This window comes from Dryobates pubescens, chromosome 8 (assembly GCF_014839835.1).
Source record: "Dryobates pubescens isolate bDryPub1 chromosome 8, bDryPub1.pri, whole genome shotgun sequence".
Taxonomy (NCBI): Eukaryota; Metazoa; Chordata; class Aves; order Piciformes; family Picidae; genus Dryobates; species Dryobates pubescens.
Window position 1 is genome coordinate 18662520 of NC_071619.1, and position 21978 is coordinate 18684497.

General features: G+C 44.1%; 1 protein-coding gene across 1 annotated transcript in view; it reads right to left on the minus strand.

Annotated features, from left to right (window-relative positions):
- Positions 1-21978, minus strand: part of GBF1 (golgi brefeldin A resistant guanine nucleotide exchange factor 1) — a 106938-nt gene that overhangs the window by 2741 nt on the left and 82219 nt on the right. The window contains exons 18-38 of the mRNA XM_054163925.1: positions 21700-21788; positions 18966-19168; positions 18400-18523; positions 17981-18106; positions 17324-17406; positions 13731-13967; positions 12721-12814; positions 9794-9970; positions 9221-9285; positions 9007-9130; positions 8379-8450; positions 6932-7026; positions 6317-6470; positions 5893-6115; positions 4147-4310; positions 3589-3835; positions 3028-3227; positions 1895-2045; positions 1295-1425; positions 839-940; positions 139-252 (exon numbers count right to left, since the gene is read on the minus strand). Coding sequence (XP_054019900.1) covers positions 139-252; positions 839-940; positions 1295-1425; positions 1895-2045; positions 3028-3227; positions 3589-3835; positions 4147-4310; positions 5893-6115; positions 6317-6470; positions 6932-7026; positions 8379-8450; positions 9007-9130; positions 9221-9285; positions 9794-9970; positions 12721-12814; positions 13731-13967; positions 17324-17406; positions 17981-18106; positions 18400-18523; positions 18966-19168; positions 21700-21788 — 2975 coding nt within the window. The remainder of the gene's footprint in view (positions 1-138; positions 253-838; positions 941-1294; positions 1426-1894; positions 2046-3027; positions 3228-3588; positions 3836-4146; positions 4311-5892; positions 6116-6316; positions 6471-6931; positions 7027-8378; positions 8451-9006; positions 9131-9220; positions 9286-9793; positions 9971-12720; positions 12815-13730; positions 13968-17323; positions 17407-17980; positions 18107-18399; positions 18524-18965; positions 19169-21699; positions 21789-21978) is intronic.

Sequence of the window (21978 nt, forward strand, 5' to 3'; positions counted from 1 at the left end):
TACAAGGGTAAAAAAACCAAACAACCAAACCAAACCAAAAAACTCCACAAACCAACAACAAACCACCTTTCAAGTTTAGAGGGTTAAAACCAATTAATAGTTGTTCAAAGCACTGCAGCATCACTTTCAGCACCTTACCAGTAAGTCACTGGACCCAGCATGCATGTATTTGTCCATAAAGTCCAGGATTGTCAGCCACAGGGCAGCAAAAGTGGCCAGTGACAGCAGTGGGGAGAGATGTTGTAGGAACACCTAGAAAGAAACCACAACTGCTGTCAACAAGTCGTATCAGGACTGCTGCCTGCAGCTTGACACCCTGGTATTGTAAACCAGGAATTGCCCCTCCTTGTGGCATGCCCGGAGCACACACAGACTCTGACCACACCAGAGGCCTCCAGTCCTCTCAGCTGTGTATGCAGAGGAGTGGATCGTCTCCCTTGCATGAGGCCACTTCAGTTTGCATCACTGTCATTTAGCTCTTTTAGACTCTCTACCTTAGGTACTGATAGTACTCTCAATACTATCAGATTGTGACACTCTTCATTTCACCACAACAGATTGTCTTCAACCTCTGTCAAGTGAAACGCTCTCTCCATCCTTCGTGAAGTCACAAACTTCTTCCTGATAATTTTTCCAAAGGCCAGGAACATAGAGACAATGCTGAAAAGAAGGCATGCCCCAAGAGCAGAAGTTGGTGCAGAAGCCCAGCACTGAAGACAGTTAACCTGGCAAACTGATACCTATCCACATCAGAGATGCTGAGAAGCTAACGGACTAAATGGTTTTTCTTGAGGCACGTGGTTTCTACCAATCTTTCAGACAGCAGAAGCATGCTCACCTTAGAGAGTAGTGTTGAGGCTCTCATCCTAGTTTCTTCCATTCCACCAACATCAGCTGGACTGATGTTCTCAAGTAGCTTGGTTAGCAGAGGAAACAGCACCTGAAGAATCAGACACACTGATATTCCAGAGCTGAAAAATGACTAATGAGATTTGTAGACCGTCTTACAGAAAGGAGCTAGCTTTTGGGACTGGTGGCTTGTAGGCAGAGAATGCAGAAGCAGCAATGGGAAGTAGAAATGAGTGGATTCAGAGCCAAGAAGCTCTATCAGAAGCTTAAACAAAGAGGAACTTTTCACAGGATCAGAGTAGGGAAGGACTTGTCTGTTGTGGTGAACAAGCTGCTCAATGACGTGGTGATGAAGTAGGACACCATTCTATGACTTCTGCACACAGCTTTGCTCTTCATGACAATGGTCTCCTGTTTACATGGCCCAGCCCTGCTAGGAGGTTACCTTGTTGAAGCAGGACTCCCATTCCAGGGCATCCAGAGCCTGCAGGTCATGTACCAGGAGAGCTCGCTGCAAGTAAGTGAGTGCCTGCATCCGTACCTGCCGTCGGGCATCGCAGCACAGCCAAGCAATACCTGCAAGAGAAGGATTCAGGGCAAAGCCCACAGGGAATGTATCACATCCCTACTTCCACCATCTAGAGTAAAAAAGTTTACTGAAGGTCAACTGCAGTCTCAGGAGGAAGACACAAAATAAAGATGAAGAAAAAAAGGGTGGGGAAAAGAAAACAAAGGCGGGGGGGGGGGGGGGGGTGAGGAGAAAACAAAGGGGGAAGAGAAAAAGAAAACACAGAGGAAATAAGGGTTACACCTGTTCGAGGCCACAGCCAGGGAATCTAATGTCAGGTCCTGAAGGAAGATGGCAGCTAATTCATGCTAAATACACCTTTCCAACAGAATGCAACTTCTTTTCCAATTACAACAGACCCTAGAAACAATCTCTGCCTGCTTTCTGCAGTTAGTTCTTGGCTCCTCAACTTTCCTGAGTGCTGCCATTATTTTGGAAGTGTCTCTGCTCACTCTCATCACAAGGAGTTGACTTTACCCTGTAGCAAAGGACACCAGCAGTTGGACCACAGTGTTCGGGAATCCGCTTCGATTTTCCTGCCTGCTGTCTCTAGATGGCGCTGCTCCTCTGCCCAGGAGCTGTAGATGGTGGCAGCTCGTGTGTGCAAGGTGTGCATGAGGTCCAGGAGCTGCAAATCAAGCATTACATTAAGCAACACACAGGACTTGAATTTCTGAAGCAACTCTGGTCCCTGCTCTCACCCAAACCAATGCAGAACGGCTCAGGGCTACCCAGGCCTGCTTCTTGTACGTACATAACCATTGTGTAGCTATGGAGATGGTGTCAGGCCCTGCTGTCTATGCCTTCCAAGAGGTCAAGTGCCAGGCACTTTCAGCAAGATTTGTGTTGGTTCAGTAGCCACTGTCAATCCTGGTTTTGAGGAACAGCATCCCAATCCTACCAGGAGACAGAATGGAGTCTTTCCTGGCACAAAACACTGCCATTCCCAGGCAGATGGAGAAATGCAGTGATGCAGCTGTGCAGTCCAGGGACAAACCTCTGCAATGCTTTTTTTTTCTTTTTTTCTTTTTCCCCCAGAACAGAAGAACAGGAAGATGCAAAGCTCCCTCAGAACAGCTCTGTATGAGCAAGTGACAGCAGTCTAGCCACTCTGCTATTTAACTGAGGCACAGCAGCCTGGCAGTCAGCAGGCTTGTGCCTTCAGACCTTTTAAGTACCAGCTGGAGAGAGAAATCACTTCCTCACCCAGTCTTCCATACTTGAAACCACAGTGCCTCAGCCCACAGGGCTCTCCTCTCTCCACAAGCTCTGATGACCTGTCAGGCTCCCCACTAATCCTACATGAACCCCATGCTTTCAAACCTCAATCCACATCCATCTTACCTACTACAGTGTTTCACAGCTCCAGATCCCACCCTCCTCACTTTTCAGAGGACTTCTGCCTCCACTGCTATTCTGCTTCTTCCTGTCCAAACTGCAGTCTTCCTCTTTTGCTGCAGAACCACACACTGCCACCACAGCCACCGTCTGTCATCCAATGCCCACCAACCCAGGATGCAGCCCTGCCTTGCTCCAGGAAGAATTCCAGTGACTCGCTAGCAGGGCCCTGAGTATGGGAAATGAGAGGAGGAAATCCTTTCTATACTTACGTCCTGACTAACCTGTAAAGACACAGTGTGGTAGCTGGCAGGGATGGTCTCATCCTCATCCTCATCACTGTGTGTGTGCGCCTGGTGCTGGCTCAGGACCCGCGGTCGCCGTGTGGAGCTTTCCTTTGGCTTTTTTTTTAACCGACTGGATTTACTGTCATACCTGTGGCTCTTCCCCCTCTTCTCTTGGGACTTGTAGCCTGGAAAGCAAGAGGCAGCAACATACCATCTACACACTCCACCACAAACCATCTGCCTTTCAACACACACCTTCTGAATATCCCAAGTGGAGTACCATGTCCTATGAAATGACAGCCACCTCCTTCTACTGTTCTTTCTCAGAACAGTCTTCAGCAACAGCTGATACTGGTACCTCTAGATCAGCTCCAGACCTCCTCTGCATCCCAGAGAGAGGGATAAGAGTAAGGTCCCTCCTGCCAGCAGGAGCCAGCGGACCATTTTCTTGGGGTTAGAGACCCATTTCCTGACAATGATTTCACACTTCTTGCTGACTGGCTACTCCAAACCCAATCTTGACTGTCAAACCAAGGGCCGTCTTACCCCCATTCAAGCTCGCCTCCACAAAGATGCGGATGGTTTTGACACAGAGCTCAAAGTTTTCTGGTGTAACATGGGCAGCATCTCGTACAATGAAGGACAGGGACTCTACACACTTCATGAGAGACTTGGTGTCATGTGGGCCCAAATCCAGCCCCACAGTCAGGCTGTACTGGTTGACAAGAGGAGATGGCCCCAACCGGCTGACCACAGCAGTAGATCTGGAGGTGTCGATGTCATCTTTACCCACCTGCAAAGCACAGCAAGAGGATAGCAGGAGAGTGTAACATTAACAAGCAGCACCTCATGCACATGGCTGAAAGGGCCTTTCTTCTGAAGCCTAGAGGTAAAGTTTCTCTAGGATCCATTTCCCTTTCTTCCTCACTTGCCTCCAAGCTTCCTCTGCATCTGCACCTCCTCACCATCCTCTCTTCACACCATCAGTTCATCTTAGCTCTCTTTTCTACTGTCATATCCTTTCTGTCCCTTCTATACACACTCTGCTCACAATCATGCTAGGAGCAGTCTTTGTCAGGCACCAGAAGCTCATTGGCTACTCACCACTAGCCAGCCACTGTTCATGACATCCACATCTGTCACAGAGCGATGCATCTTGCCTGGCTTCCCATGGTCCGTGTAGACCTCTGAATCAGAAGTGTAGCCACGGTCCAGGCTCATGTCACTTGGATGACAGGAGGAGGAGACCTCACTGTCTGATTGAGCACCTTCAAGACAAAAGGCATAGGTTTTAGATCAAACCTAAATCAAGAACTAGGAAGAGCAGTTGTGGGTAAGGGAGCAGCAATTCAGATTAGGTAGATCAGCACACCACCAGTGTGTCCTGGAAGAAACTGGGGGCAGCATGGTAGGAGACAGCAGGAAACACAGATCTCTGCACTATTTCTGCTCTGCAGGTACGTTTGGATTTCCCTTTCACAGGGAAAGGGCTTTTCATCCTTTGCTATGTCACTTGTCAGCCTGACTGTGGCTGAATTTTAAAAAGGCAAGCAGTCCAACGCTTTGACCCTCTGTAAGAACCAGATGCACCACACACCGTAGGATCTACTGGAGGTAGTAGATTCAGACAAGTCAACTCCAAAAGCGCAACACAGAATGACATGAATCACATAGGGCCTCTAGGTTCACTCATCTCCACACTAATACTGGTCAAGTCTTCTCATGAACAGCAATCTACATTAGCATGATCCACACCTGTCAGATCTACTTTCCCTGACCTTTAGGATAACCTTCAATTTGATGTGTCCTAAGCACAGAAATCTCTGCAAGGGCCAAATTTAAGCTATCAACATAATGTTATTTAGAAGCAGAAATTCATTCTCTCCATCATTCAGCATTATCTAGAAACTCACCAGCTGAGAGAGAGGCTTGCTATGAACACAGTGCACCAAACATTTCAGGAGAAGGTAAAGGAGCTAATGCTCTGTTATGCAAGGTGCCACAGTCAAAGTAGTTTGCTCAATGAACAAAGAAAAAAGCAGTTAAAAACAAGGAAAGAAGATAGCCCAAAAGATAAAGGTCACAGGTGTTTGCAAAATCAAGTTTCTCCCATCTATCTAGCACAAAGTATTAGGAGCTAGCAAGGAAGTCTAGAAAAGCAAAGATGAAAATGAAGGCTTCTGGAAAAGTATTTTCTTGATGCTTGCTTTGAAAGTCTGAAGCTGTCAGCCTCAAATACACTGCCAACTGGCTAAAGTGACACAGAAAGTTGGCTGAAAAGACCATCTTTCTAACACAGTCAAGAGAAAAGGGAAATAATGTCTTGGCCTTGTGGGAATGGGTCAGGCACTCTGAACAAATGGATTTGGAAATAGAATTATGAAGAAGAACTCACATTATGAGATCCTTAAAATGGGGACAGAAATGAGTCAGTCCCACAAAAGAAGCAAGTATGACAGAAACAACAGCTGGGTTTACATTATAAGCCCAGATGAGAGATTAGGGCTATATTACCCAAGGCACCAGACCACAACCAGCAGAAAATGCTCCTTGGGTAGAGCAAAGATCTTCTACAGCTGCCACAACTGATACCAGTTTTCCTCCCACTGCTCCCCCAAGGACTAGCACCTGGACTGCTGCTCACAAAGTAGGAAGAGATGGCAGAATAGAGACAGGGACAGACCATAGGGTAGGACTGAACAGCAGGTGCTGGTCTTTAATCTCACTAATGTAGTTTAATATCAGCTTTGTTTTCTTGCAGTCCCCTTTGCTAATTGAAAAGCTTGAGGAAGCAGCTGCTTATCTGGCAGGCGGGCATCAGATTTCCTAGCAAAAGCTGGCCTGTCTTACCTGTGTCATTATCTGTCCTTGCTGTAACCTGCAGGGCTGCAGGCGGCTTCACCCCAGACCCAATACACTCCAGGAGGGTGAAGAGTGTGTACCAGTCATCCCCAGAGTGAATGTTGGCAGCGTTAGTCTTCAGAAGTTCATGAAGGCCATAGGCAACCTCGTGACTAACTCTTGACAACACATTTGGCTTCATCATGAGCAGGATACGCAATGAGAGGAGAACCTAGCCAGAGAAGGAGGTAAGAAAAACAGATCCTATAATTTCCACTCCACTCCTCAGCAAAGTTCCCCTTCATTTAGAGCTATTTACAACTGCTGTTTGTTGTTACCTGCAACAGTGTGGGTCCATCCAACAATAATTGGTTTACTATGTTGCTAGGTGTAGCCACAGAACCCCAGTAACTGACTTTCAGAAATCCCTTACCTGCACACTGATTTCTTCCCGACGAAGGAGCCGAATGGCCAGTCTCAACAGCCCCACCACTGCCCTCTCCACCAAGAAGCAGAACTCCACTGCATGAACACAGAGATGATAGAGGTGGTCTCTGACAGTTTGCCAGACACAGGTCACACGGTCCCTAGACACAACAAGGATGAGGGAAATGTAAGATGAAAGAAGATGAAACAAGAGGAACCCAGCTACTTCTCCCAGAGCTCCAGACAAGCCAGTATTTCCTCATTTTTATGAAACACTCCAGATGGGAGACCTAAGAACAGACACACAGAGACAACAAAGCTGTCGAATTTCTGATTTACTTCATTACTGCACAGCAATCAGGTGGGGTTCTGGATCAGGCAATCTCCCCTCCAGAGTTTAGTTTATGTTCTCCAAATCTCAGGGTACCAAGCAATAATTCATGGGTGAACGGCCCCTCTGTTTGCACATGGTAGACTAGAATTGCTAAGCCCTGAACTTACAGCCACATGCTGCTTCAGCTGGCAAATCAAACACATACGGAAGTCATTCCCTGGACCCAGGCAGCAGCTGCAGCAAAGCAGGGACATTTACAGTGAGTCTGCACATATTTCAAGGTCATACCTGTTCTCTAGCACAATCCTCAGAAGCATCTCCAAGCAGAAGGCAGCATCCTCTTCATCATATGTATCCTCATCAGGAGTCACAGAGATTAGAGCCTAGAAAAGCCAGGAAATGTTTGTGAATCATGAGCCCCCGAAACTGAGGGGGCAATAAGAGAGGACCAACAGAATCCTTTGAGTCTAAGCAAAATTGCCCTTTACTGTCTGGTGAGGTCATGCATAGTCTACAAAAACACACTGGATAGAGGTCAAGTTAAATATGTGGAATTATTTTTTTTTAATTATGCAAGATACAGTAGAACTTAAAAGATGTTAAATTCTGATGAAGTCTCTCAGGTAGAGGAGAATACTGAAAGCCAGCAGCTTCTTGCCAAGAATATGGGAAGCACAGAAAAGGCAAGACATACTTAGGAATGACTATAAGTACTGGAACTAATTGTATTAAGCCATCAGCTTGCAACTGAAGGGAGAATGCCTGACATAACAGGGGTAAGAGCATAACATTTCCTTGGATCTAAATCACTGCTTCTCCATGTGGGTCAACAACATAGCAGTCTTTGTGCGATCCAAACAGTAAGTTGTGCTTCAGCTCTTTTAAGTACTGTTCTTTGGGGTTTGCTCACTTATCTTCATTTTGAAACTCAGTATTTCTGAACCTCTGCAGTAAGCCTCGATAAACCTTTCCCTTTTTTTCAGCACAACCCTCAATAGAGTCATGTGCCCTATTGATGAAGTCAGTGAACTGCAATTCCAGCAGCCTGAAGGTAAAGGTACTAACACTTTAAGGAGCCATGGAATTAGGCAGCACACGCACTGCCAGCTCATAGAGCATCACTGTAATGGTTGCACTACTGTATTTGCTTTTGGAAGTAGTAAGCAGCAGCCAGATTCTTCCCACACCCTGGAGTAGTCTCCAACTCCACACTAGCCTGAGAAGCCACTATAAGAACCAGATAAAAGTAACTACCCTCTCCCAGGCAGATAAGCGTCTCTATTTCATAGACTAGTAAGTCCAGCCTTATTACGTCTCCCACAACAGCTAGGTACCACATTACCTAGGGGCACAGAGTCGATTACTTCTCTACAGTTCTTGCTTCTAAAGTGGCCTTTTCAAAATGTTTTTATCAGGCACACAGCATACCAGGGAAGATAAAAAAATCATAAGCTTAAGATCCTACATAGAGCCACACATATTTTCAAACACCATGACCTGCTCAAGGCTTTTAAAATGCATTACATAATTTAATGTCTTCCTCTGCCACCAAAGCAGTTATGGCAGCCAGCACAATAGTTACATGTGAATAGCTGAACTAATGACTGACTTCATATCCTAAATAGGTCTAAGACCTTTTGTGGGGACAGAGAAGCTAGGCAAATACACAGCACATATGCATGACAGCATACTTGTTTCAACACCAGTCCAATTCCTTGAGCAGTATCTCTCTCACCTTCATGAGCTCCTGAAGAGATTCAAGTTGGAGGAATTTGCTTTCTGTGATCAACTTCTCAGGATCACATTGCTGCAAAAGAGAGAAAAGAGAAGCGTGTGTGTGTGGGGGGGGAATGTGAAAGGCATACAAATGGATTCTCCTGAAACTCAGCTTGTTCCCAGGAAAGACAGATATAGGGGCTTCAACACAATTACCTGGAAGAAAACTCCTGCCATCTAGTTCACTCCTTTAACATCCATTACCTTTAACATACATGATCTGCGTTAGACAGATTTTAACAGGTAACCGCTCTGTCCACACATGCTGGCATCACACACCTCAACATTGTTTTGGACAAGACTGCTCATTTGAGAATTCATTAGTTTGTCTTCAATTATAGGACTGTGATGCCAAGGGCAGATTACAGCCTCTTGGGGGGCATCATTCTTGTTCTCATGTGGCTACATTTGTGCATAACAGTGCATAAGACCCTTTAGCTGTCAATACAGACACACTCCTCTGCAGTTTCTTACGATTCCCAAGTTCCCCTGGAACCTGCAATATTGCCTAGAAACAGGATTATTTATTTATGCTGCTGCTGCCTTTTAACCACAGGAACAAAAACAGGTTCTTTTTCAGCCCATACCTTTATGCACTCCAGAGCTGCTCGCTTTGCCTCCTGTGTCTCTGTAGATGGCCCTCTCATACCAGATTGCTCTGTCCCACTCAGGGTAAGCCAACTAACAAAACTCAGCACTGTAGATTCACCACTGCAAATGAGAAGACACCAGCATCAGTCAGAAAACAAGAAACCATATTATTCTCCAGCTTTGGTAGAAGAACAACTGTCTGGGTCTCACCGGTTAGATGGTGTCTCCTCACGTTGCAGATAGATTTTGCCATTAGGATCCACAAAGTCTTCGACCTGGAAGACAGACCAGAATATGTTAGACGATCAGTTGTCTACTTTGCAGCCTCTCCCTGCCAGCCCTGTAGGTTTCACATAGTGATGAAACACTACATCCAGCCACCCATGTGCCAGCTGCCTACCCCAGCTTTTCAGCCCCTTACTCCTTCAGAAAAGCATCACACCCATCTGGCAATACCAATGCTCTAATACTTCATGCCTGTAATATTTCCCTCTTCTGCACAGTATAAAAAAAATCTGTTTGAGTAAGACAAATGCTGGAATTTCTTAAATCCAACAAAAAGTAAATTTAAAAAAAACCCCAAACACATGTGTATATGAAATTATACCAAAGAGGCTGGTACTGGCACATAAAAGCTACACCTTTTACAGCCTTTCCAGCTCTGCACAGACTTTATCAGTCAGGCCTTTGCAAGAGAGCTCTCCTCCTCTTTGAACTGGTTCTATGAAAAACCAGTTTCCCACTTCCCTGATCTTCAGTTACCCAGGAACTGGCTGTTATTACCTCCACCATGGCCTTGGGCAGCAGCTCTGCTCGGAAAAGCTGTAGCATGGCCTCCATGATGTTTTTCCAGCCCTCCCGCAGAATGTCCCCATGGCGATGGGCCAAGTGAAACACAGTCTTTGCTGCAATATGGGCCTTGGGATTACTTCCAAAAACAGTGGGCAAGTTCTCAATAGACTGCAGGAAAGAAAAGGGAGTGGCAATCGGTCAGCAAGAGATGTTTTCTTTTCAACACAAATTAGGGCAGACTGTTCAGAACTGGTTACAGGAAATACAACAATCGTGTGTACAATGCTCGGGCACCTCCTCAGCTCGTATTCACTCTGTACAAAAACAAGGACAAGACAGCTTACCCAGTACAAGCTGAATCACTGAACCACCTAGACATATGATCTCCAACAACAGTACAGAGCATTTTGGAAGTGCTTGCTGAAAACTCACTAGCTGAAAACTCACTAGCATTGATTTATTCTGCTACAGGAATTCATTCCAGGATCAAAGCTTTCTACAACACATCTCTGCTGGAAGCAGCAATTACTCCAGTTCATTGTTGAAGAAGGAAACTATGGATAAAAGCATTACTGGCTTGCAAAGCCACACCTACCATACTACTCAACAGCAGGATTCGAGGTAAGAGTGAAGAAGCCTGACATGAAGTCTCTGCCAATAGCTGCTGGATCACAATTCCATGATTCAAGGCACTCACAAACACAAAAATTGTGCTAAGCCCATTTAAACCAAGTTGTGCTGCCAAACAAGAAAAAACTCTGCAAGCACGTGAGCTATTATCACACACTCCAACATGCTCTGTGCTTCTGCAGTTACTTAAGCTCACTACAAGGCTCCTTTGACAAGAAGTGGGCTTTACCATCCTGTTGCTCATGTGGACAAAATCCATACTTATTCATTCATTATGGAAGGAGAGAGAAAGATGGGCAATAAGATGGACTGAAAACGTGGCTCTTCCAATCCCAGACCTGAAGTTCAGAAAAACCTAGCTCTTGCTTCAGCCAGACTGCTGGCAAAACTATTATCAAAATCAGTCTTTGATCTAGAGGTGAACTCCATTAGAAAGGCCAGTACGGAAGTCTGGCAGAAATGTGACAACCAGTTTGTTTCTGCCATTGTTGCTATGGGGAAACCACACAAATACATGAAGTCTGAGAGTGTGAAGGGCAATATGCCTAGTTTTACACTGTGACAACAAGCTATGACTTCTAAATTAAAACACACAGGAGTTCTGCTGCTACTACTGAGTCAGTATGAGTCCCTTCCCTTTCTCTTCTTTCAACCAAAGCAGCCATGCATAGCAACTGCAGTGCTTGGAGAGGATGCCTGATCATTAGGATGATGTGACCTGGGAAGTGACTAGCAGCTAAATGACACTTTGATGTTCTTCCATTGCTTTCTAACAGTTGTTCTTTGTTTTGTCTCCTCAGCCCCTGAAGACAGCCCTCCTTCTCCCTTTTCACCAGACTGTCTTTCAAATATTTGTTCAGTTGTCGTATTCCACTACTGTCTCCAAGGCTCACAGGAATTTAGGACAGCAGAAAGTAATTGATGTACTTGGAATCTGGCCAAAGATAAGAACTCACAGCCCTTCTCAAATCCAGAAGTCCCTGATTCTACATCATCACTTAAAGACATGCTTGCTTAACTTACAGAGACCTCAGACTGCTCCAGATTCCACTCTCATAACTAGATGAGATGCAGCTGGCAATAGCTGGTGCCTCTGAGGGCTTAGTCTAGTTACTTCTACTATGTAAATCTATGTCAAACAGTTGTTTCATGGCAGACATTCCTCTGTTTGTGTTATCTATTGGTAGTCTCAAGGTCTGGTATGCCTGGAGAGGGTCAAGTATTTCATCTCTTCATTTTTGAGCTGTAAAGGAAGAGTGAATCTAAAACAACCTCTCCGTTTCAGATTTTTTGTCTTTTAACAGTCAGTCTAGTACATTCTTCTGTCACCAATGTCAGAATGCAAGTGATACTAAACACCAAGTTCAAACAATCCAATTTTGATGCAGCCTAATCCCATTAATTTGCAGGACTATTCCCTTTCTTCTATCCCTTCAAGGGATTGGGAAAAAAAAGTTTAAAAAAAAAAAAATAAAATCACCTGTCCTGGTCTTTTTACTCCCAAGTTTTCAGTCCTGAATGATCTTGTTTCCTCTTTTGGTATGCATGGCAATTCTGTTCTGCTGAATGTGGGTATTTTGTGTTCTTAGAGCAATGTTATGAGATTCTTTGCGAGTTCTAACCCTTTAAAGGAATTGTTGCCTTCTATTTAGCACAAATCATTGCTTGCCACACTGTCTGTTTGGGGGGGAAAAAAAGCTTACACCAACTTTTATACCCTGAATTTCAATTCTCACAGTACAATCCATGCAACTAGTCTTTAGGGTTTGCAAAAAGTGAGGCTAACAGCTGACCTTATTACCAGACTCCACATACCAATTGATAACTCAAAGCATTTGTTTTTCTAACCCTTTTATGCTGGGTGGATGCACAGCCCCTACATTTTAAAACAGCTTACAAAGCAGCCCATCTTGGTACCACATAAGCCCTGTAACTAAATATTCAACAGCTGATATGCATAAACTTACTTGGGATCATGGATGACCACTGTGTTTGTCATAGGGAGATCTAAGTCTCCTCAGATCAAGTAGATGGAATAAACTCTTCTACATAATGGCATTGTGCTCTGTGTAAACTGCCACTTGTGAGTGAGTAGGAGGAAATTTGCATATCTGACCTATGGAAGTCCTGCTTCACAACACACTTTTGATTGCCTCCCGCAGAAAACTAGGCTGATTAGACATCTACAGATACTATGAGAACTAGAGTAAGCAAGTATTAGTGCTTAATGAGGAAAAGAGCTCTGATATCCTAAAAGCCATGCTGCTCCTCCCTCCTTGCAAACTTACCTCACTGCTGAGGGCTGTAAACTTGCAGAGAGAAATTATGAGATTGTCAAACACATCACTAAGGCCATAGTGAGCAGAAATCATGGCACATTTCCTGGGGAAGGAAGAAAATAGAAAATACTGTAATAAGTCAGCACAGACAAATCTGTCTGCAGGACAGCAAATCAGACAGCCTGTTGACTTTTTAGATCTTCCTTTCCACCCACTTACAATGAATGCTGACCTATAGAAATCTACTATTATCCTTCAAATAATCTTAATCCTCATCCATAGATCCTGATATTTGTCTGTGCTGATGCAAGGATCACTTTTAAGAAGTGAGTCTGAACAGATAGACTGCTTGCACCTGAGCCAATATACCTAATCTCCTGTCTTGACATAAAAGAGTGGCTGAGATTGGCAGCAGCACTGCCAGTCTAGTTTCCAAGAGATCATGGCTATAGCAGTACATTAACAGAGCTTTAGAAGTTTGCTCAAGGTATCATTTGGTCCAAACTAAGCGTGACCAAAGATCACTCCAAAACAGCTTCTCACAGACAGCAAGGTTTTTGAACACTGATCATCTGGGAAAGAAAAGAGAGAAAGAAAAAGCCCCCATTCCATTCTGCCACAGCTATGGCCTCTTACACATGAGAGGTTTTGTTCATATACAGGGATTTTGCCAGCATCCCTGTGCAAGTTAAGAGTGACTTTTCCTCCTCACTTCTAAGCAGCGTAACTATATTAGATCTTAAATATAACTAGGTTGGAGTTTAACAATACATATTCCAGGCACTTTCTTTTATTACAGCATAGCAGTCAAGCCAGACAGTGAGTGGCAACCAAGAGGTCAAGAGGGCATGACTCAATACAAATGACAGAACAAAACTATTGAACCACAGTTCACAATAAAATGCTCTTCAATTGATACAAAAAGTGACAGCTGATATTCATTGTGGTATCTTGAGTGAGTAAAACAGGAGAAAACAGCCACACTAACTCTTCTGGGTCTTCATGAATGCAAGAGTTACCTGAAACCAGAGATAGCCTTCTGGATTATTGTTTCTTCTAAGCTCTTGTCAAAAACGTAAGAAAGTGCTGCAATCGTTGGCCCCCATGTCATAGTGAAGAGATCATGGTCATAGCTTCCAGGAGGCACATGGAGAAATATTCCCTCATCTGTGGCACCACGATGTAGCAGGACATTCCAGATATAGTTTTCCTTCACCAGACCTGTCTGCTCTTCTGGCATTACTATCTCATCATTTCTGTAAGGGAGGAAGGCAGAAAGGGTGAATTTTCCCTTCTAAGGCAAATCTAACATTTACACAGTGCTTTCACTACATGGCCCCAAAGCTAAGTGACACCTTCTCTAGAGTGATTTTGCCACCTCCTGAACACATTCTATTTTCCTGGGCCTACCTGCTTCCCCCGCTCCTCTTTTATATCCTGGATATGGTCTGGTGGCTTTCAGCAGCACCTAACAGCAACCGTGTAAGGATAGTATTGAAGAAGCAGCTGACTAACACTACAAGTGAAACCACCACACTTAGTGCAGTTAAATGACAGAAAATTTTGGACAGCACACTGGCATAGCTTCACCTCCCTATCCCAACTCTCACCCTATTAGAGTGCTCCACTTATCTCATTACTCCAACATTTAAAAAAAAATTAAATTGTTTCTGCACTGCTGTCAACAGTAGGCACAAGCACCTTAGAGAAGAATAACGTAAATAATCGCATTACGCCAACATCAAATATCAGAAAACCAAGTAGTACAACATCAAATCAAGAAACCAAATGTATGATGGGTGATTCATAACCAGAGTCTCACAGTTCCTTACTCTAACTGGAGAGCAGAGTGGAAGAGAGCAGAGTGGAAGAGAGCAGAGTGGAAGAGAGCAGAGTGGAAGAGAGCAGAGTGGAAGAGAGCAGAGTGGAAGAGAGCAGAGTGGAAGAGAGCAGAGTGGAAGAGAGCAGAGTGGAAGAGAGCAGAGTGGAAGAGAGCAGAGTGGAAGAGAGCAGAGTGGAAGAGAGCAGAGTGGAAGAGAGCAGAGTGGAAGAGAGCAGAGTGGAAGAGAGCAGAGTGGAAGAGAGCAGAGTGGAAGAGAGCAGAGTGGAAGAGAGCAGAGTGGAAGAGAGCAGAGTGGAAGAGAGCAGAGTGGAAGAGAGCAGAGTGGAAGAGAGCAGAGTGGAAGAGAGCAGAGTGGAAGAGAGCAGAGTGGAAGAGAGCAGAGTGGAAGAGAGCAGAGTGGAAGAGAGCAGAGTGGAAGAGAGCAGAGTGGAAGAGAGCAGAGTGGAAGAGAGCAGAGTGGAAGAGAGCAGAGTGGAAGAGAGCAGAGTGGAAGAGAGCAGAGTGGAAGAGAGCAGAGTGGAAGAGAGCAGAGTGGAAGAGAGCAGAGTACAAGAGAGCAGAGTGGAAGAGAGCAGAGTGGAAGAGAGCAGAGTGGAAGAGAGCAGAGTGGAAGAGAGCAGAGTGGAAGAGAGCAGAGTACAAGAGAGCAGAGTACAAGAGAGCAGAGTACAAGAGAGCAGAGTGGAAGAGAGCAGAGTACAAGAGAGCAGAGTACAAGAGAGCAGAGTACAAGAGAGCAGAGTACAAGAGAGCAGAGTACAAGAGAGCAGAGTACAAGAGAGCAGAGTACAAGAGAGCAGAGTACAAGAGAGCAGAGTACAAGAGAGCAGAGTACAAGAGAGCAGAGTACAAGAGAGCAGAGTACAAGAGAGCAGAGTACAAGAGAGCAGAGTACAAGAGAGCAGAGTACAAGAGAGCAGAGTACAAGAGAGCAGAGTACAAGAGAGCAGAGTACAAGAGAGCAGAGTACAAGAGAGCAGAGTACAAGAGAGCAGAGTACAAGAGAGCAGAGCAGGTTGGAAGAGACCTTTGAGATCATCATGTCCAACCTACTATCCAACACCACCTAATCAACTAAACCATGCAACCAAGCACCCTATCAAGTCTTCTCCTGATAGGGAGGTGGGAAGATGTACAGTAATAAAACAATTATGATTAATATCAAGTAGCATTTGCAATTCCAGCTTAAAAGATATCAACTATAAATACATTCTCCCTAAACTTAGGTAACATTGTACAAGAGAGAACTTGCTGCAAATGACCAACTAATTGAACAAGAGCCCAAAATCTACTAAGAACAGCAGATTGAGTCCACCTGAAAAACAGAGGTCTTTCTGCAACATTCGAAAAATAACTTGCTTCACTTGGGAAACAAGTTTTCATGTGCTAATGACAACTATAAAGACCCTCCTGATTTATGCATAAGAAATAACCTCATTTTCAGGCTGCTGTGCATTTTGACAAGAGCAATCGTTGCTGAGATTACACAGGAAAATATGTTTGCAGTCAAGAGCTTATTTTTTTTTCCGAAAGCCCGTATTTGATTAATGTTGACAGAGGCAAGTGAATGGGTTTACTTGGAAAGTCTCAGGAAATGAATTGTACTCAAAAGTGAAATGCTAAGATCCTGATCATGAACTACTCTCTACAGATTACAGTCTGGGTTTTGCTTTGTTTTGGTTTTTTTCCCTAATAATACAAGGAAAACAACAGTTCCTCAATCTCAGCTATGACACTGGGGCAATCTATCTGAGATGGAGCAATACTGAAATTATATACCAACAGCCATAGAACATACTGAAAAAGCAGAAGTATGTGCTGAAGGGATGATAAAGGGGAATAGACTGGGATAGAGGCACACATTCTCAGGGTACTATTAAAAAAATTAAAAACACCATCAGGGGAGATAAATAAATCAATCAAGACTCCTTCTCTATTAGAAAGCCAGAGCTACTTCTTGAAGAATTTCTAGATATTTAGTACAGGTTTAGCACACAAAGCATCCCTACCTTCCCAGAAAAGGCTCAAAAGGGAGGAGGGTCAGACTAATCACACTGCCCTGCTCCCAAGCCAGTGCAGACTGAAACTGGCTGAGAGTCAGAGGCGTATCCTGTCTCCTCAGAGACGTAATCCTCTCAGCTTCAAATTGGCTGGGCCTCGATTTACTGATAGGCTAGATTTTAGAGCTATTCTTAAAGCTTCTTGTCCAGAGCTAGTCTGTGCACAAAAGGGCTTCAGCCACCAGGCATTCTCATCAAATAGTGGTGAGTGTGCCAAGAGCTTCAGGGGTTGGAGAAGAGCTTGGAACAGACAGTAGCCTCCTATGAAGAGCTCAAAAGCAAACATATGAAATCAAGACCTGGACATGTTATATCAAGGCATCAGTGCTGTACTGGGGATGAAACACCATTTTTAGCACAACACTTAAATTTATAAAGAAGTCTAAAGGCACAATCTGGAGAATAGAGCCTTCTTAGACACAGCATTTCACATGTGCTGGCCTTGCTCACTAACAGAAGTAACGTTTTTCTTTTTTTTTTTTAGCTTGAACTCTGTGGATTAAAATACCATGGCAAGAATCCAAAGATACAAAACCAGTGCAATCACCGTCACAGGCTTGTTACCACAGCCTCACATGTAGCTGGAAGCTGGTGTGAGGGCAAAAGGCACGACTGGCGAGTCTCTCTCTCTGTACCCTCCAGAGATCTCACGGACCAAACAACTCTAGTTTGCTCTCTACATACAAGGAAATGACAGGTAGATTCTTACTTGATGGCATGGTACATGTCTTCCAATATGTCCTGTTCGAAATCTTTGCCTCCATTCACGCCTTTCAGGTTCTTGCGAAATTCCTGTCAAAAGTTACACCAACATTTATTCCTAATAGCTCCACCTTTAACTGCTTGTTTTTCATGGAACCAGATGGAAATTTTCCTGCATTCTTCATCAGCCTCCAAGTTCAAAGATTAAATGCTATTCTTAGTAGTAGTAGTGTGCAGCAACCCCTGTCTCTGCTCACAAGGACAAAACAGACACACAAGGTAACACATGCTTAATCGAGGTGGGACATCAGAACGACAGGTCTGCAGCACTGTGTAGACACTCACAGAGCCAAGCCCTCCAGAATCCCACAGCAGATCAACAATCTTTTCATTCTTACTATGTCTTAAGACACAATTTGCTCACACACACAGAAGCCTCTTGATGAACTTGGAAAGTTGTCTCCTAAGCTTGTATTTCCTCAGACTACCTCTTGCCCACAGCTCCCCCTTCCAACTGTAACAAACTTCACAGCTGCACATCACCTTATTGTGTAAACAAATGACAAATGCCAGGGAAAAAAAAGAGAATGCCATCAAGATAAAACGAGGTACTACACTGATATCAGAACCAGGGAAGACAGGTGCCTAGAACAGTAACACCCACCTCCAGAGTCATTGGGACATTCTGCTTGCGGACATTATGGTTGTGCTGGTCAGTGTTCAGCATAATGACTGCATAGGCCAGGGCAAAGCAGGCATCACTATTGGCAAACGGAGACCCATTTGATTTCTGAAAGGCAAACATATGCTCCAATTAATCCTACCGGAACAGTGATGTCAGTGACCCACAAGAGTCATTTTCCTACCCATGGTACTGAACCATCTCTTGGACAAACAAAAATCCAAGGTTCTGGCTCCAACTTCCAAGCAGCACACCAAATATCTGTGTCACAGCCATACCCCACAAAACAACAGCTGCTGCCTGCAGGGCACAGTATGCTTATATAGGCAGTTTGATCTGACACATCCATCAGGGCAAGCAGATGCACATAGTTTTGAACTTTCTGCCCACCAAGTACACACCCTCCAGTGTTCTGTGAAGGCTTCCAACAGTCTCTGGATTACAGGCGCTTCTCCTGGTAGTCTGAAGGCCTCTAGATAAAGTCTCAAAGCTTCATCCAACCTTAAACCTTGGAAGCTGAAAGTCCTGCAAGAAGAATGAAATGCAATGAAGAACTGAAACAGGATGGGATAGGTAGGATAAACTTACTACAATCGTATTTGTTTCAGCATCAGAATACTACATTTCACAGAGAAGACTGTAAAGAGGGGAGGGTTGGGAGAGAAGAAATATAGGATGAATTAAAAAAAGATAGTAACAGAGTCAACTATCCTACAGGTGACTGTGTATGTAATCATCACTCCAGTCTTCACAGACACTTAAAAGAGATTAAGTATTGTACTTTTATACGCATCAAAGGTGCTAGCATATGCAAGAGCTGCACAGAATTGAGGCGCAGTGGTACACAGAAAACCAAGCAACACAAATCCAGTGCCCCAGGAGTTATTCTTCTACTGATTTTTTTTAACCACAGAAATCTTTGAACTTTCACTCCTTTCTGATAAAAGAGCTACAGAAAGCTACTCACCCAACAAAGCTTTCCAGCAAGTTTATGTTCTTACGGTCACTCACAAATTCCCCAATCATCTTTTTGTCCAGGCGAGGATTTTCCCGTAGCCACCTGGCCACCTCATTGTTGTCCATGGGAGTGGCAAGAAGGTTCTTCTCCTGCAGAAACTGTATCCCTTTCTTTGGTTTTTGATTGAACTGCTCTGTGCCAGTTATCAAGAGCTGGAGGAGACATTTTGATAATTACAAGCTTGAAGTGCATTTGAACCAAAAGCAAAAGTATAAAATAGATGAACTTCAGTATGATCAACCTTATTGTACTTTGTAATCCAGTGAGAAGGCTAACCAAGGCCAGAAAAATCTGCATTTATCACAAGGATTTGCTATAAAATAATACTGAGCAGAGCAAGTATGAGCTGCCATCTTTGAAAGGCTTTGACATTTCATCAAGCAATTATCTTTGCTAATCCAAATGCCTCACCTGCCCTAGTATGTGAACAGAGCAGAGGAAGGTCTCTTAGGAACCTCAGGCTTGTGGCAAGATTGCCTCTACCCAGTTACAACAGCAGTAATGCTCCACACCCTCTTCTGGCCTCTTTGGGTTCCGGCTCTGGTACTCTACCTCACTGCCAGAAGACAGGCAGCAGGAATCCTTGGCACTTATTCAGCAGGTGCAAGGAGGAAGTGCCACAAAAGCTTAATCTAAGAACCAGAAAACATTCTGCTAGTGAGACAAGGTCCCAGGAACATGTGACATTCCAGCATTACAAGGTAGGCTGGGAAGAGAAAGTGCAATTTTGGTTTTGAAGGGAAGTCAACTACTCTGTGCCTTGCTTGATTCATATTTGAGGACATCAGACTAGTGTCACAGAGAAATAAAACACCTAAGAAAGGGTTAACTGAATGTTCTTGGTGGTGTTCAGAAAAACCAAAAGCACAAACTGTATGAACTTTACTAAAGGCACCAGAATAAATGTCAGTTCCCTATCATGGTCAAACTGCTAGCGATGACCTAGTGAACTAAATTTGTGACCACCATGACCACTAGCTCCCCTGGGTTTCTCTGTATGTCAGAATCCACCAGCCCTCTGTTCTCTGCTTCCCCTGCCTGTGTGATCATCCTCAAAATGCTGTGAAACACAGACCTTGAAACAGCCTGGAGTGCACATGGAGCTAGTGAGTGCATTACAAAATTACCTTGCACTGCACCAGTATAACATGCCCGAAGGGACTGTATGACGCATTTCTCTTTAGCTGCAAACCCTGTAATGCAAGCCCTAGGGTATTCTATAAACTGCTTATATTTCTAAGACCACCTGAAAGGAGACCAGACTGCTGGCAGTTTGCACTGCATTTATAATCACATCAGTCCTGTGCTTCTGAGCTTCTGGCCATTGCTTTTGGAAACAAAGAAAACTTTCCACTTGATGCATAATTTTATTTATCTTTTTTCCTTCCAGTTGTGGTAATGTTTAGCACTTCAGAGGTTGGAGAAAGCAGAACGTGCTGCTGTCATTACTTAAGCTGAATGTCTTGTGTGCCCTGTTTATATGCTCAAGATGAAAACACTAGCAGATTTACAGTCAGGAAAGGACTTTCCCTGGGCAAAGCAGCAGACATATGAACATCCTTCCATCCTCTGCTGTAGCGTAAGGCACTGTTCTTTTCCTAAGACCAGCTGGAACTTGCTTTAACAAATGAACATGATGAGCACTACTGCCAGTAGAATCATGGGAAATAAAAACACCTACCCCGAAGGGAGAGAAGTCAGGCACAAATCAAAAACCTTTATTTTTACCACCAATGAGTGATTCAAAGACATTAATTTCTTTTTCCACTCCATCAGCTGGCTCCTACTACTACAGCCACTCATGTTTTAAACAGAATGTCTGTCATTTTCATATTGAAATTTAGTAAGCTCTTTCTTCCTAAATAACCCAACTACCTCATGTATCTGTTGTGCAAAGAGAACAAAAATCTGCAAAAAGAACATCTATGAACAAAAAACATCCAACAGACCCAACACAAACACCCCCACAAAACACAGTCTCATGTAACCCATTGGGTTCATTGGCCATCATGGAGGTGAATGTGTAGGCCAATACCTGAGGTTTGACACAAGACAGCAGATAAATACAAAGCCATCAGCATGGAGCACCTTTGTAAACACTAGACCTAGACTGGAACCACTCAGGGAATGGAAAAGCTGAACCAAGCTATGCTCTGTTTAGACCATATAATGTATATTTCTATGTCTATGTCATACATGTCTATTTCTTTGTACAAAGAAATAGACATCTATACAAAGCATGGCTTTGCCACAATCCAGGCAATCTTTTCAGTTATCCTTAAGGCAAACAAATCAGAATACCAGGCTGGACTGCTCATTTCTGTTCTTGGTACAGCCCCATTTACAGCTTTGATGAGTAGGGAGCCTGAGGTTTTTGATGGAAGTCCCTAATTATCTCCATATAAGGCAAAGAAAAGTCAGCAACTTTCCCACCCAGAAATCAGATGGACCTAGCTTACACATTGTGCAACAAAATGTCCCCAAGACCTCTTCCAACTTCTAATACAACTAAACCAGAACACCTAATGACGACTGCTGGCTTCGCAAGGTAGCAGATTTTTCAGTGACTAATTCTTACCAGGAGAGACCAGAACTCAACATCTCTAAGTTATATAAAACCCACATGGGATGGGAAACAAGAAGAACACTCATAGATCCATTTGTAATACATTCCAAATCATACCTTCTTTTTTTTCTTAATCTGCATAAGTTCCTGGGAGCTTGGAAGGATACAGGAAAATCGAGTAGGCTTCCTGGAGATATGCTTCTCAGCTAGAGGGACAAAGCATCATTACTGTTAAACCTATCCCCAGAGTAGCACTCAGCCCACTACAGTGTCCCATCAAAGCTTTCAGTCATGGAGCCTTGCTACAATGTGCTGCCCTGTAAATGCCAGTCACACTCCTACTATTCAGTTACTATACTCCTGCCATCCACATTTTCCTCAGCACAACTGCATAGT